The sequence below is a fragment of the Xyrauchen texanus genome, chromosome 39 (assembly GCF_025860055.1).
Source record: "Xyrauchen texanus isolate HMW12.3.18 chromosome 39, RBS_HiC_50CHRs, whole genome shotgun sequence".
NCBI classification, from domain to species: domain Eukaryota; kingdom Metazoa; phylum Chordata; class Actinopteri; order Cypriniformes; family Catostomidae; genus Xyrauchen; species Xyrauchen texanus.
The window spans coordinates 9,055,429-9,071,089 of record NC_068314.1 but is presented as its reverse complement, the minus strand read 5'-3'; the positions used below and the strand labels follow the sequence as shown (position 1 = coordinate 9,071,089).

The 15,661-nt window shown below is 36.2% G+C and overlaps 1 protein-coding gene across 5 annotated transcripts; it reads right to left on the bottom strand.

Moving 5' to 3' along the window:
• Positions 1-2,206: 2,206 nt before the first annotated feature.
• Positions 2,207-13,841, bottom strand: LOC127632749 (nuclear transcription factor Y subunit alpha-like). 5 transcript variants are annotated; one of them, XM_052111505.1, is made up of 10 exons: positions 13,723-13,841; positions 12,241-12,366; positions 11,624-11,698; positions 10,867-11,013; positions 10,631-10,762; positions 9,653-9,758; positions 8,956-9,104; positions 8,626-8,802; positions 5,133-5,243; positions 2,207-2,844 (listed from the first exon to the last, which is right to left on the bottom strand). In XM_052111505.1, exons 2-10 carry the CDS (start codon positions 12,319-12,321, stop codon positions 2,785-2,787), a joined length of 1,038 nt encoding a protein of 345 aa, XP_051967465.1. In that variant the 5' UTR covers positions 12,322-12,366; positions 13,723-13,841; the 3' UTR covers positions 2,207-2,784. The 5 variants fall into 5 exon arrangements, with proteins under 5 accessions (XP_051967465.1, XP_051967466.1, XP_051967463.1 ...); XM_052111506.1 differs by having other exon boundaries at positions 11,627-11,698; XM_052111503.1 differs by lacking the exon at positions 2,207-2,844 and having other exon boundaries at positions 5,070-5,243.
• Between the last annotated feature and the right edge of the window lie 1,820 nt (positions 13,842-15,661).

The following is a 15,661-nucleotide window of genomic DNA, read 5'->3' as shown; positions in this document are numbered from 1 at the left end:
CCAGACAAAACACTGTATCTTTCTGTTATGGAAACTTAAATAAGCTAATTTACTTTATTGAGATCACATCTACACATACGTTTTAGTTTGAAAGCCCAACTTTTTCTCTACAGTTCACACTGAGACTGCTTTTTTTGTCTAGCATAAACAGAGCTTTTTGGAAATGCTTTTGCAAGTGGATACCTTTAAAAAATGAATCTTCACATTGTAATGTGGACAGGTAAGTTGGAGATATCTGAAAAAGATGATGTATTTGTTGTCTGTGACGCAGTCATGCGATCCATTCAATCCAATCCTATCCAGTTTTATAGCGTTGTTAAAGATAAATGTGACTTTGGACTACATGGCGTTATTATTATATCACCAGAGCTTGAATTTGAAAAAGCCTCTGAATTCTTGAATTCTCTGAATTCTTGAAAAAGTGCTACAGGATAACAGAAAGGACAGCTGATCGTCCTCGCAGTGGCAGACCACATGTAACAACACCTGCGCAGGATCGGTACATCTGAATATCACACCTGCGGGACAGGTACAGGATGGCATGCACAATCCCTCCATCAGTGCTCAGACTGTCTGCAATAGGCTGAGAGAGGCTGGACTGAGTTCTTGTAGGCCTGTTGTAAGACAGGTCCTTACCAGACATCACCAGCAACAACGTTGCCTATGGGCACAAAACCACTCTCGCTGGACCAGACAGGACTGGCAAAAAGTGCTTCTTCACTGATGAATCGCGGTTTTGTTTTACCAGGGGTGATGGTCAGACTGCGTTTATTGTTGAAGAAACGAGCGTTACATCAAGGCCTGTACTCTGGAGCAGGATCGATTTGGAGGGGGAGGTCCGTCATGGTCTGGGGCGGTGTGTCACAGCATCATCGGACAGAACTTGTTGTCATTGCAGGCAATCTCAAAGCTGTGTGTTACAGGGAAGACATCCTCCTCGCTCATGTGCATGCCTAAGGCACGTTCACGCAGATGAGCAGGGACCCTGGAAATCTTTCTTTTGGTGTTTTTCAGAGTCAGTAGAAAGGTCTCTTTAGTGTCCTAAGTTTTTATAATTGTGACCGTAATTGCCTACCATCTGTAAGCTGTTTGTGTCTTAACGACAGTTCCACAGGTGCATGTTCATTAATTGTTTATGGTTCTTTGAACAAGCATTGTTTAAACCCTTTACAATAAAGATCTGTAAAGTTATTTGGATTTTTACAAAATTATCTTTAAAATACAGTGTCCTGAAAAAGGGACGTTTCTTTTTTTGCTGAGTTTCTTCCCAAATGCATAACTTGTGATAATCAAATCTAAAATTAAGTTATAACAGGCAATCACATGGTCTCAGCAGCCATCCACTGGTTATTATTATTATGACATGATTTTTTAGTAATTTACTTTAATTGTTATTTTTTTCATCATATATCAGCATTCTGCCCCAAATATATGACACAATCTCATATATTTTCTTCATGTTTAAACTTGTAGAAGTGTAGGTTTTTATTGAAGTGAAGTTAACATAAATTAGCTTATTTACAAATAAATTGTGTCAATGATAAATGTACAGGTATATATGATCTAAATAGATTCAAATTACAAAACAAGTGCATAATTTTATTGTTATTCCTTCAGGGAATAAGAAATGTTACACCCCTACTGTTTCCAGTCAAATATGTCCTCAAACTGCCAAGATGTCTACCTTTATTAAACAGCCTTGAGAGGTTAAGCAAAATATTGATGTTGCCCTTACAATGGGGCAGATTCTGTCAAGCTCCAAAAATTTCAAGAAAGTACAATTAAAGTATCATAGAAGAAGTGCATGTGTGCTCTATATTCAACGTCTTTTGATGCCATATGGTAGCTTTGTGTCAGGAACAGAGTTAAAAACAGGATAGCACGCAAAATGTTGGAAAATATAAGAATCATTTAAAAAGATAATGAAATTATTTTTCAACAGTTAATTGAATATTGGTTTATAGATTGTCAAAATTTGAATATTTTTTTGTGGCATTGTTTTAATTATGGCCATGTTAAAAACTAGCTACTTTTCATGCTACATTTTTTATTGTCCCATGTTGTTTCATTGTGTCTAAAAAAAAATATTTGACAAAGAATCCAAAAAATGAAAATGTAAAATAGAAGCAGCTTGTACAACCTTGTACACATTGGTCCACCTTTATTTGCAAATAAGGAAGACATCAATATAAAATACAAAGCCTTATGAACTGAAGCTTTTCATTAAAGGAAGAAAAGTTTGTGTTTGGGTGGATGTATAAATGGTTCATCATAGATCAACTAAAAGCGCAAGTGCATAGTAAATCATAACAATTTACAGTCTGACCTCGAAAACACAATCATAAAATAAAAAACGATCAATGGCACACCCTATTATATAGAATAAAACAGACAGAACTGCAATTCACTATTTAGCAACTGATTCTTAACTTATGCATTAATATTTTTAATTAAATAAACAAATGGAGTGGACTGAAATGCCTATACAATTAATTCAGACACTTGACTCTAAAACGAAAAGTCTTTCCACATAAATACAACACCATGTCCCTTGCACACCAGATAGCCCCATTCCATTTACGATGGTTTAAAAACAAAACAACTTTACATAAATTCCCAATATTTCCATGGTCTAACTGGCAAAATTGGATGAATCTGCAACAACTTAATTATATAAGAAGTAATTATAAACATGGTGGGTCCTAAACCATCTGGTGAAATGCAGAGGTTCTAATGAACGGTCTTTAAACAAGTATATCAGACACATTTGGTGTGAATGGACAGTTATGCCACCTGAATCATCTGACCAACTGTGTCATCTTCAACCTGGCCATGCTCGGATTTCTGTATGGAAAAGAGAAGAGAAAGGGAAAAGATGAATACTTTATCTCTCCAACGCTCTTTTAAAAGATTACTCATGTTGAGTGAACTCTTACCTTAGTGGACAAAGGGTGTGTCTGAATGCGTCAAAATATTGCTTAAATGCAAATGTCTGAGACCACATTTAGATTTAATTCGATTTAGACAAGATGTAACATACTAGTAAATATAGCGTGTGTGTGTGTATATTACATATATATATATATATATATATATATATATAAACAAGAAAAGTATTATGATATAAAACAAATAAAGAAGATTATGCATGATTTAATGGTCACGAACCAATTAAGCAAATTTGTCTATATATATATATATATATATATATATATAGGTCAATTTCCCTTGCTTACTTGCTCTATGGAACACTATCAATTATTTTCACAAATTATATCAGTGGCATTTTTATTGTTAGAAAAACGATCACTAGTGGTCTCAGACTTTTGGATTACACTATATATCAAACAGTCTAAGTAGCTAATTTAACTATTAATGAGCCTAAAATTCGATTACATTTTTACAATGAAACACTAACAATGATATCACATTGAAAGAGAGAAAGTTCTCTATGTGTATATAGAGCAAGAAAGTGATAACTAATCATGTATAAATGGAGAACAATGGTTTATTTGCATAAAAAGGGCATATCTCATCAAGTAACAAACATAAATGCAACGTAAAAGTTATCAAGAGCTCATATAAGAAAGTTGACATCAAGAGCCCGCTGTGGAAGAAACATGAAATGGTAGAAACGATAATAAAGCGACAGCTCTTGGCAACAACAGAAGAGCATTTAAGGGTGAAAGCCAAGCCATTCATCACAAATAAAAACAGATCCAATAAACCATATTCATTTTGATTGGCAATTCATACGAGTAAGACTAAAGAGGACTAACAAACACAAAGCTTAATACATCTCAGCATCCAGTGAGAAACAAAAGCAGTCCATTTAGAAATGTACAGCATGGTAGGACAAACAGAAAGAATGCAGACAGAAAAAATAAATAAATAAAAAGGCAAGGTTGAAGATTTCCCCTAAAAGTAGAACTCAAACCGTTTAGAAAATAAATCTTGGGCAAATTTTACCCTGACAATGCTAATCACCCATGTTTAAATCTGAATCATATTCTTTCTTTTTTTAAGTTTCTTTTCATTTCTAGATATTTAGCAGTGGTCTAACACAAGTTATTTCAGTAACACTTTACAATAAGGTTTCATTTGATAACATAAGTTAACAAGAAATAACAATGAACAATTCTTTTACAGCATTTGTTCATGTTATTTTCAAAATTTACCAGTACATTTTTTAAATCAAATGCTGTATTTATTAACATTAGTTAATGCACTATGAACTAACATTTGTATTTTTATTAACTAAAATGAACTGAGCATAATAAATGCTGTAAATAATATATTGTTCATTGTTTGTTCATGATACTCAATACACTTTCTCATGGAACCTTATTGTAAAGTGTTACTATTTCTTTAAAGGGCTAGTTCACTTAAAATGAAATTTCTGTCATAATTTACTCACCCTCATGTTGTTCCAAAATAATATTACTTTCTTTCTTGCTCTGAACACAAAAGGAGATTTTAGGCAGAATAACAGCATCAGTCATCATTCACTTTTATTGTATGGAAAAAGATGCACTGACAGTGAATGGTGAATGAGGCTAACACACTGCCTAACTTTTCTTTTTGAGTTCCAGAGAAGATTGTAATTCATACAGTTTTGGAACAAAATGAGGGTGAATAAATTATGATGGAATTGTAATGTTTTACCTTTCTTAATGAACTATGCCATTAAGCTTCATACAAAGGTAATTATGGGCTCTGTGTAAGTAGTAAAATAACCAAAACGTCAAACTATCCCTTAATAATTAAAAAGCTACAAGGCAGCATAGAAGTTACAAACATGGGAACTAATGTTTACATTGTATTTGTGTACATCATAGACAAGAACTTATATACTAAGTTCTTAGTATTTATGCTCAGTTTAATTTCTTGGAAAAGTAAAAAACTCAGATAGAGACAGTTCAGACATGAGTATGTAACAGATGCATGAGGTAGCTTGGACACAGAGCCACAGGGTATGGATGCTGTAAATTAAATTAGGTCTGTATACAGTGATTTCAGTCTTTCAGTTGATGGACGGGCTGGGATTGGATGAGAAACCTGTCACTAGTTTACCCCAGGGGTGGGGCAGAGGTGGCTGGCCAATGAGAGCTGAGCTCGAGCCCCTCGCTCACCTTAAAGGCCTGCATGGCCATTTCCTCCTTTTCCTTTGGAGAGAAGAAGCGCCCACCATCCCCACGTTTCCTGGCCATGGCATGACGATGACGGGACTCATGCAGATATTTCTGGGAAAGGATGGAAAAATTATAATAATCTCAAAGATTGTATAACATAAAAAAAGAAAAAAGAGGGTTATATGTTATGTTGTACAGAAGCCTAGGAAATAATACTGATTATAAACTTCATATAAATTATACATATAACTCATTTTATTGATAATAATTTGGGCTTTCAATCAAATAATTTTTATTACATGATGTGCAGATTAATGAATCATTATATATATATATATATATATATATATATATATATATATATATATATATATATATACAGGCCCGCCGACAGGGGGGGACAAACGGGTCTGTTGTCCCGGGCCCAGGGTAGGGGGGGGCCCAGAACTGGGCCCTCATTAAATTATGGAATAATTGTTAAAAAAATAAATAAAATAGGCATATTTGTGGAAAAAATATCTAATATTTGAGTTACATAAAAGCTTTTTATTTCTTTTCTTCCTAATTGTCCTTGAAATAGTGGTCAAGAACCCCTGCCCACCCCCAAAACAAAAATGGTTTGGCCACTGATCAAAATTTGATGTTGTCATTTGATTTGAAGTTCAGTAGGCTAACGTTACGATCAAAATGTCCGGTCAGCACAAGTCTGGTGCTCAGAAAAGAAAAGAGAAGAAGGGAAGAAGAAAATAGAGGCCTTCGAGATGTCCTAAACAAATATTTTAAAAAAGGTGGTGACGGAGAAGCTGGAACTAACGTTAGTAAAGTCAACGTAGAGCAAGGTAAGAAACAGCGCAGCCAACGTTTATGAGTGTTGTCAAAGACCCGGTACTTCGGTACCAAGTCGGTACTAATTTTGTTTTAAACGTCACGCCACGGTACCAGGTTTTCTCAAACCCGGTACTTGATGCGCGTGCATGCCCGAAGCGCGTGCAGTTGCGTTCTCTTCATAAAAGTGCTGAGACATTGCGACCGGCGGTGCTGCTGATGTGGTGGCTGTAAATCCACTTGTTGATAAGAAAGGAGGAAAGAGACACATATGGAAATATTTTGGATATTAGCTCATAATAGCGACGCGGCGCGCTCGTTTTTACAGGCGCGCAAGTTCATTGTTGCACAGCAACGACAGACGCCACGGGAGAGCACGCGCTTGTGGAAAGGAGAAAGCGGTGCGAACTGCGCTCTCCATGATGACGAGGAAGTATTAGCAAAGAATTCATTGATTTCTAGCCCTTGCATTAGCTTTACTATTAGATATATTTATGGAGATGAGAAATAAAAAGCCGGCTGAAGAGCAGAGGAGGGGAACAGGAGAGGAAGAGCAGAGGAGGGGAACAGGAGAGGAAGAGCAAGGGAAAAGGAGAGATCTGGGCATGGGGGGCCCATCTAAGATTATCTTGTCCCGGGCCCAGGCAAGACTGTCAGCTGGCCTGTATATATATATATATATATATATACACACACACACATATATACACTACCAGTCAAAAGTTTTGAAACTCATTCTTTATAAACATTTTTGTTTTCACATTTTTGAATAATAGTAAAGTCATCACAACTATGAAATAACATAAATGGAACTATGGGAATTATGTTGTGACTAAACAAAATAAATCAAAACCGTTTTATATTTTAGCATCTTCAAAGTTGCCTAGAATTTGCAGACATGTACTCTTGGCATTTTCTCAGCCAACTTCTTGAGGTATCTCCCTGGGATGCTTTTTAAACAGTATTGAAGGAGTTCCCATCTAAGTTGGGCTTTTATTGGCAGCTTTTCTTTATTATTTGGTCCAAGTCATCAATTTCAAAACTTTTTTTTAATTTTTTATTATTATTATTATATTTTAGTTTTATAATGAAATAAACTTATATGGTGGCACAATTATATTTTTGTCTACAAAACTAATTTCAAACATTTAAGCATACACCTTCTGATCAAAAGATTTTTAAGATCATGAGAAACATTTCAGTCAAGACAAAACTTTGGACCGGTAGTGTATATATATATATATATATATATATATATATATACATACAGTGGGTACGGAAAGTATTCAGACCCCCTTACATTTTTCACTCTTTGTTATATTGCAGCCATTTGCTAAAATCATTTAAGTTCATTTTTTTTTCCTCATTATTGTACACCCAGCACCCCATATTGACAGAAAAACACAGAATTGTTGACATTTTTGCACATTGCACTGAGGAGAGGCTTCTGTCGGGCCACTCTGCCATAAAGCCCGACTGGTGGATGGCTGCAGTGATGGTTGACTTACTACAACTTTCTCCCATCTCCCGACTGCATCTCTGGAGCTCAGCCACAGTGATATTTGGGTTCTTCTTTACCTCTCTCACCAAGGCTCTTCTCCCCCGATAGCTCAATTTGGACGGATGGCCAGCTCTAGGAAGGGTTCTGGTCATCCCAAACGTCTTCCATTTAAGGATTATGGAGGCCACTGTGCTCTTATGAACCTTAAGGGCAGCAGAAATTTTTTTGTAACCTTGGCCAGATCTGTGCCTTGCCACAATTCTGTCTCTGAGCTCTTCAGGCAGTTCCTTTGACCTCATGATTCTCATTTGCTCTGACATGCACTGTGAGCTGTAAGGTCTTATATAGACAGGTGTGTGGCTTTCCTAATCAAGTCCAATCAGTATAATCAAACACAGCTGGACTCAACTGAAGGTGTAGAACCATCTCAAGGATGATCAGAAGAAATGGACAGCACCTGAGTTAAATATATGAGTGTCACAGCAAAGGGTCTGAATACTTAGGACCATGTGATATTTCAGTTTTCTTTTTTAAGAAATGTGCAAAAATGTCAACAATTCTGTGTTTTTCTGTCAATATGGGGTGCTGTGTGTACAATAATGAGGAAAAAAAATGAACTTAAATGATTTTAGCAAATGGCTGCAATATAACAAAGAGTGAAAAATTTAAGGGGGTCTGAATACTTTCCGTACCCACTGTATATATATATATATATATATATATATATACCCTGTATATATATATATTAAAACCTGATTATATGGGCATTTCAATATTTTAGGAAATTGTCTGTATATATTTTTAGAGTTATTTCAATTAAAAAGATCCATATGATAATGTATTATATAGCAAAAATAAAATAATATTTACAGTATATTCTATTCATATGTAAATACATATAAAAATATAGAAATTTTACATTTATATTATGAACATATTATATGGCCATTTCTACTCAAAAATGAATTTATTAAATACATACAATTTTAAGCAGAAGCTTGTTAATAAAAATATTTTTTTTTGTTATAAATAATTTTTTTATTTATATTTACCATGTTCCTTCAAACACATCTCATCAGTTTTATTTCTGATCAAATGCAATTCTTATATTGGTCATTTTAGTAAAAGCCTATAAAGTGTCACTGTAATTGAAGTAAAATCACATACTCTTCTCTCTTTGGGTATCTTGCCCTCTGCCTCTAGTTTGGCACGGGCTTGTCTTCTCTTGAGGATCCTGTGATATTGTTTAGCGTTGACGTACAGAGGCTCCTCCTCCAGCATCTCTGCTCCAGGAAGAGGGATACGCTGCATGGCGGGAACCGACCCTCCACTCCCTGGGACCATCTAATTCATTTAGAAACACAAAACGTTACCCAAAACAGGAAAGTCCATGTAAACAGACAAGGTTATCTGAAATGAATGATTGATTGAATGTATGATTACAACAACAATAAAGTCACTTTAGTTATAGATATAATTGTTAGCAAAAGATCTTACCATGACCATTCCTCCAGCATTGACCATGTTTCCTGCCATGGGGAGAGTGACCGTCACTGTGCCCTGACCAGTGTTAGTAGTGTTTGTGTTGGTTCCTGCTGATACTAACTGTGCTCCTGCTAAAGAGGCTGCTGGAATGGTGATCATTCCTGGACAGAGAAACACAAAATTCTTCATACATACCATACGAAGGTACAGTGGGGTCTAAAAGTCTTTGAACTTTTTACCAACTGGGATTTTTTTTTTTACATTTAAATATAAATAAACTTGAAAATAAAGCTTTCAGGATTTTGAAAAATGAAAGAGGAAATATTTAAGATTCTATTCTATTTCTAAAAATAAATAAATAAAAATAATCAGATTTTGAGATTAAACATGCTTACTCCTTTGGACAAAAGGTTAGATTTCTTTGCTTCCATTGAAGCACACAAGAGGCTCTTTGGGACATTTTCAAATCATGCTGGGATAAAATGGATAATTAGATTTTTTTGAAAATAAGAAAAATGCAAAAAAGAAGCACTTCACTAGTGGTCTCACTCAGGCTTTTGGACCCCGCTGGATTAACACATCAGCAATGTAACCGTCCATTGCAGTATTTTTAAATAAAAAGTATGGCTAAATTACACCAGTGAAATGTTGTTTTTGCCACTGTATATGCTTAAAAGAACATGATATTGTAGTTGAGCCCCTGTGTTACCCTGCTGTAGGATGGTTCCATCAGCATTAACAGGCTGGTAAACAATGGTCTGTCCTTCTGCTGTTTGGGCCACCTGCTGTCCCTGTACAGTGATCTGCTGCTGACCCTGAGGAAACAGGCAGAAAGTGTGTTTATTCAGCAATAACTTGTTTACTAATATGCATTTAACAGCAAAATTGTTGCTGCTAGTTTTACCCAAATATAAGAAGTATAATTAGGCTCTGTATCTGTTATGATAGGGTTAGAAAATAGAAAACTATGTGATTTGTGTTTGTACATTAATTAAATAGTTGCCCCAAAAATTTACATTCTCTCATCATTCACTCACCGTCAAGCCATCCCAGATGTGTATGACTTTCTTTCTTCAGTTGAAAACAAACTCTGTTGCTCTGCTGGCCCATTCAATTCAAATGAATGGTAGCCAGAACACTGAAGATCCAAAAAGCACATAAAGGCAGCATAAAATTAATCCATACGACTCCAGTTGTTAATGTCTTCAGAAGTGATATGATGGGTGTGGGCGAGAAACAGATCAATATTAAGCCCTTTTTTACTATAAATTTTCCTTCCTGCCCAGTAGGTGGCGATATGTATGAAGAATGCGAATCGCCAAAAACCAATACAAGAAGAACTCTTAAGAGGGCTGGCGAAAGTTGACATTTATATAAAAAAATGACAGGCTCTGTTTCTCACCCACACCTATCATATCACTTCTGAAGATATGGATTTAACCACTGGAGTCGTATGGCTTACTCGTATGCTGCCTTTATGTGCTTTTTGGAGCTTCAAAGTTCTGGCCACCATTAATTTGCATTAAATAGCTGAGATATTCTTCTATAAATCTTAATTTGTGTTCTACAGAAGAAAGAAAGTCATACACATTTGGGATGGCATGAGGGTGAGTAAATGATAAGAGAATATTCATTTTGGGTGATACTATTCCTTTAAGCTGCTGGAAACTGGATTGTGTGTATATACCTGGTTCTGTCCTGCAGTGATTGCAGTCTGTGGCTGTTGAATAATGATCTGTTGGGTCTGTCCTTGCTGACCCTGTAGCTGTAACGTCTGTCCACCTGGAAGCTGGATCTGACCCGGCTGTACCAACTGAATCTGTGATATAAACAGTGGTTTCTTTAGAATTGCATAAACAAATAGAATCAAAACTTAAAATATTTTTTTTATTATGAAGGTATAACGAAACAAGTTCGAATTACCTGCTGCAGCCCTTGTGTACCAGATACCGGTACCTGCATTATGGTTTGACCCTGTGCTCCTGTCATGGCCTGCACCATTATGGGCTGCCCAGAGGAAGTGATGAGCTGACCCCCACTGACTTGTACCATAAGAGGCTGCCCTTGGACCTTAGAAGTAAATAGAGGAAAAAATACATCAGTTTCACATCATCACAGACGTCACTCTTAAACACACAGTTGAAGCATATCAATTTGCAATTACAGTTTTCTTTGTATGATTCTCACAGTGTACTGACAAAGGAGACATAATAATATAGGTCAAGACAATGCAAACAGATGCATGCTAGAAAATACGGTGCATGTGAACACAGCGCTAGCAAAATTTCTGCAAAACAACTCATAAAGTCCTTTTGTACATCTTGATGATTTTACAATGCAATTAACAGAACAAAGCATGCTAAAAACCTTGTGCATGTGGGATTTAGACACTGACAGTTCAAGTAGTAAATAATAGCCAGTTATAAACAAAAAGTGAGATGACTGTAAAATGGCACATTTTCAGAAGAGTGCACATGGATCATAATGAGCCAGATACAAGCTGGTTAGCGGTTGCCTTCACCTGCTGATCACGAGCCAGTTTATGTGTTGGATATCTTGACTTTGCACGACATTATTACAAAGCAATACTTTTAAAATGGTCACAGATCAGAGGCAACAGGAGTTGAGGTGGCATGCATGGAGATTTGGAGACAGCAGAGGAGCTCAGTGAGCCAACCACTACCTGAAGAACCTGCTGGGCTGCAGTCTGGCCTACCTGAGGCTCAGTCTGCAACTGGACTGCAGTCAATGTGCCCTGGGCCAAAGATAAGGGACTGTTACCATACTAAAAACTGACTGTAATGACCTACAGTCAAAAACACATAAATGTTTACTCTGGTCTCTAAATGGGAACATACGGTACCATAGACCTGTCTCACTTTTGTGGATAATTTTTTTCTCTCAAAGAAATAGTTCACCCCAAAATGAAAATTCTCTTATCATTTACACACCACCCAAGATGTGTAGGTCCATACAACGCAAGTGAATGATGACATCTGGCATGGCATGAGGGCGAGTAAATGATGGAGAATTTTCATTTTTGGGTGAACTATTCATTTACACTACAGCCAAGTACGCATACACCATACTGAGACAAAAACTTCACTGACTGTCATACTAGTGTTTTAATACCACACGACAAAGCTTATGTTTGGTTAATAGGTCTATGTTTTCTTGCTACCTTCACAACATGCTTAATGAGCTGCATCTCTGATGTACATATGTTTAAAACCAGTATTGCATGAGATGCATCGGATACCATACAAATGTAATAGTATGGCTTGTCTCACAAATTACCTGTTGTTGAATCTGCCCACTGCTGGTCTGCACCACTATCTGCTCTCCACTAGTTGTCGTGGTGGTAGTGTACTGCTCCATGTTTGCAGTTTGACTGCTGTGGATTTATGAGCATAGAACACAAATCTGGAAAATAACAACAACATGGTTTTGCATCTAAAAACGAATGCAAATACTTCCATCTAAATAATGCAAGAAACTGAATTGCTTCTTTAAAACAAACACAATTTCGGTATATGATTCGTACAGTCAGTCTCACCCAAACAAGTTTTAGAGCAGGACTTAATCACTTTACTTTCATGTCTTTGCGAATGATGCCAGTGATCTGATTAAGAATTTTAATAAGAAACTCAATTAAAATATTCAAAATATGATATTAATTTAACATTCAATTCCAGCAATACTTTAAAAGGCAATTATCCTTTCTGCAACTTTGTACCCACTATTAACAGTTTATTAAATACCCTAGCTATACTATGTTGCGTTACAATCTTTTCATATTTCTTGTTACCTAATAAAGTATTTAAATGCAAAAGTGATGCTTATAAAACAGAAGGTTAATACAAAAATTATCTTGTTAAAGAAAAGTACCTTGTTTTTTATTTCTCCCAGAAATGTACCATTGTATTCTTTTAAGTATTATGGAGCACCATGGTACATATTATAATCCTAAAGTACCAATTGTATTGCCATCTGTTACTATCACTGTACCATGGTACATCCGTATTATTTTCTAAGGGTAAGCTTTGGTATAATCAAATGTCTTTTTCGTGCTATAGTAATGCAAAAACAATATATGAAACCAAAACAAGCTTAATGAGTTTTAATACAGTATTTTTGTCTGAGCTTCTGTGATACAGAACAAAGATCAAATGTATCCATTTTGCATTGCTTCAGTTTCACGCGTCGCGTCTTATCTAACAGACGGTTTTGCAACATGCATCTTTCTCAAGTCTAATCTCCTTTCCTCAGTATGTTCTAACGAAATTATTCCGTTTATAAAATTCTATACTGTAAATGGAGATGTTGATGCATTTTCTTTGTCTAGCATAGGGGCCTCGATCTCGGTGTTTTTACTTCAGTCATGTTTGCTCCATAAACTAGTGATAAAAATAACACAAAAAAAATAATAAAACAATTTATCGACCAAGTTTTAACCGATTAAAACTAAACATCGACTACCTGGACGCCTGCGAAAGTCATAGAATTTAATAACAACGAGCGGCGTAAACTGCGCCTATATGACACGCCAGCTCGACTTAATGTAAAAACAACGAACACCTATGATTTAACTAAAGTATGTCATTTAAAAAACATAATTAGCGACATAAGCGAGCGTGTCGTCAACACAGTAGTCGTTGACATACCCAATTCGCTCTATTCCTGTTTATAATGATTTTAGTCATTTGGTTGGTCGGTCACACACCAATCCCTAGCTAACCGACCGAGTCCCGTCCCCTCCCAGCAGCCGCGCTCACTCACCCGTCCTCGACGCCTCCCGATGCAACTCTGATTGGTTCCGATAGCGGCGCCTGGAGCCCAATCACACAACGCGTCTCGCTCAGGAGGCAAAATAGCGCACTGAGAAAACAACATACCGCGATAACGGCCCGGAAGCCCCTCCCACAGCATAATATTCACGATGCATCTACAGAGGACGCTTCTGTTTAAATACAAAATATTTTGAAAAATGAAACTTCTTTAAATTGTTAACTTTCAACTATGTTACATAATTTGTATCCTGATTGCAAAGGCATATAACTGATGGTAATGAGGCGTGATGGCAATTCCTAAATACTACATACACCTGTATATGATATATACATGAGTCATTCTATGAAACGGGTGCCATTTGGGTCCGCAACGTTTGATGAGATGCATAAGGCATGAGGTTTCCAAAGCTTAAAGTATTAATTCATGTGTTCTTGTCAACAAGATATATGATAAAAAATACTATTCTTAAAGAGTAACATACTATTTGTAATAATTTTTCATTAGTTCATAGCCAAATTTACATGTCCGTGTTGACCAACATGACATTTTCATCTAAAATACCACCATATAAGTTTTATATTTTTTTCAAACATTTATTATTTTCAGGATTATATGTGTGTCCCTGTGCCCCACATAAGATATATTTATTCAAAATAAACCTTATTTTTTTGTAAATATTTTATGATTTGTGTGCATCCCTCAGTTTGACTTACCACCCCATCACACTAACTTGTTTTATCTATAAATAATGTACTGTTGTTTTAAATGACATTTCAAAGTGGAAATTACATAATTTGAGCCTTGTAGCCACCAAGAACAAAAGCAGGCAAGTACTGACATTCTTTTACTTTGTTTATTGGTTGCTTTTTCATGTTAGGCAGGGTCCATCAAGTTCAAACCAACCACCCCGTCATGCAAAATAGATCTTGAAAACAGTTTTTATTAAATTTTTTTACATTATTAATGCAAAGAAAATTATATTTCAGATTGAATGCATTTATGCTTAGTGAGGAACTTGTCTACATGTGAGATCTGTGGCCATTTTGGGATTCAAATTACCACCCTGTCACATGTTTTATTGTGACTTGGTGGTAAGGGATGTGATGGGGTGGTTCTGTTTCCTGTTTGAATGTGAGGATGTGTGAAATCAAGGATTCTAATATAGGCTAATCAACTTATTTTCTGTTAACTTAACCCTGTTTGGTTCACTCACTCACACACTCACTCACTCACTATCTCTTTCAGTCACTCACTATCTTTCACTCACTCCTGCACTCACTATATCTTTCACTCACTCACTATCTTTCACTCACTCCCGCACTCACTATATCTTTCACTCTTTCACTCACTCACCTCACTCACTCACTCTCTCACTATTCACTCACTCCTGCACTCACTATATCTTTCACTCACTCACTCTCTCACTATCTTTCACTCACTCCCACACTCACTATATCTTTCACTCACTCACTCACTCTCTCACTATCTTTCACTCACTCATCTCACTCACCATCTCTTGCCAGTCACTCATCACTCACTCTCTCGCTATCTATTTCACTCAATCATCACTCACTATATCTTTCACTCACTCACTCACTCACTCACTATCTTTCACTCACTCATCTCACTCACCATCTCTTTCAGTCACTCATCACTCACTATATCTTTCACTCAATCACTCACTCATCACTCACTATATCTTTCACTCACTCATCACTCACTATATCTTTTACTTACTCCCTCACTCACTATCTCTTTCAGTCATTCATCACTCACTCTCTCACTATATCTTTTACTTACTCCCTCACTCACTATCTCTTTCAGTCATTCATCACTCACTCTCTCACTATATCTTTCACTCACTCACTCTCTTTCAGTCACTCATCACTCACTCACTCTCTCTTTCAGTCATTCATCACTCACTCAC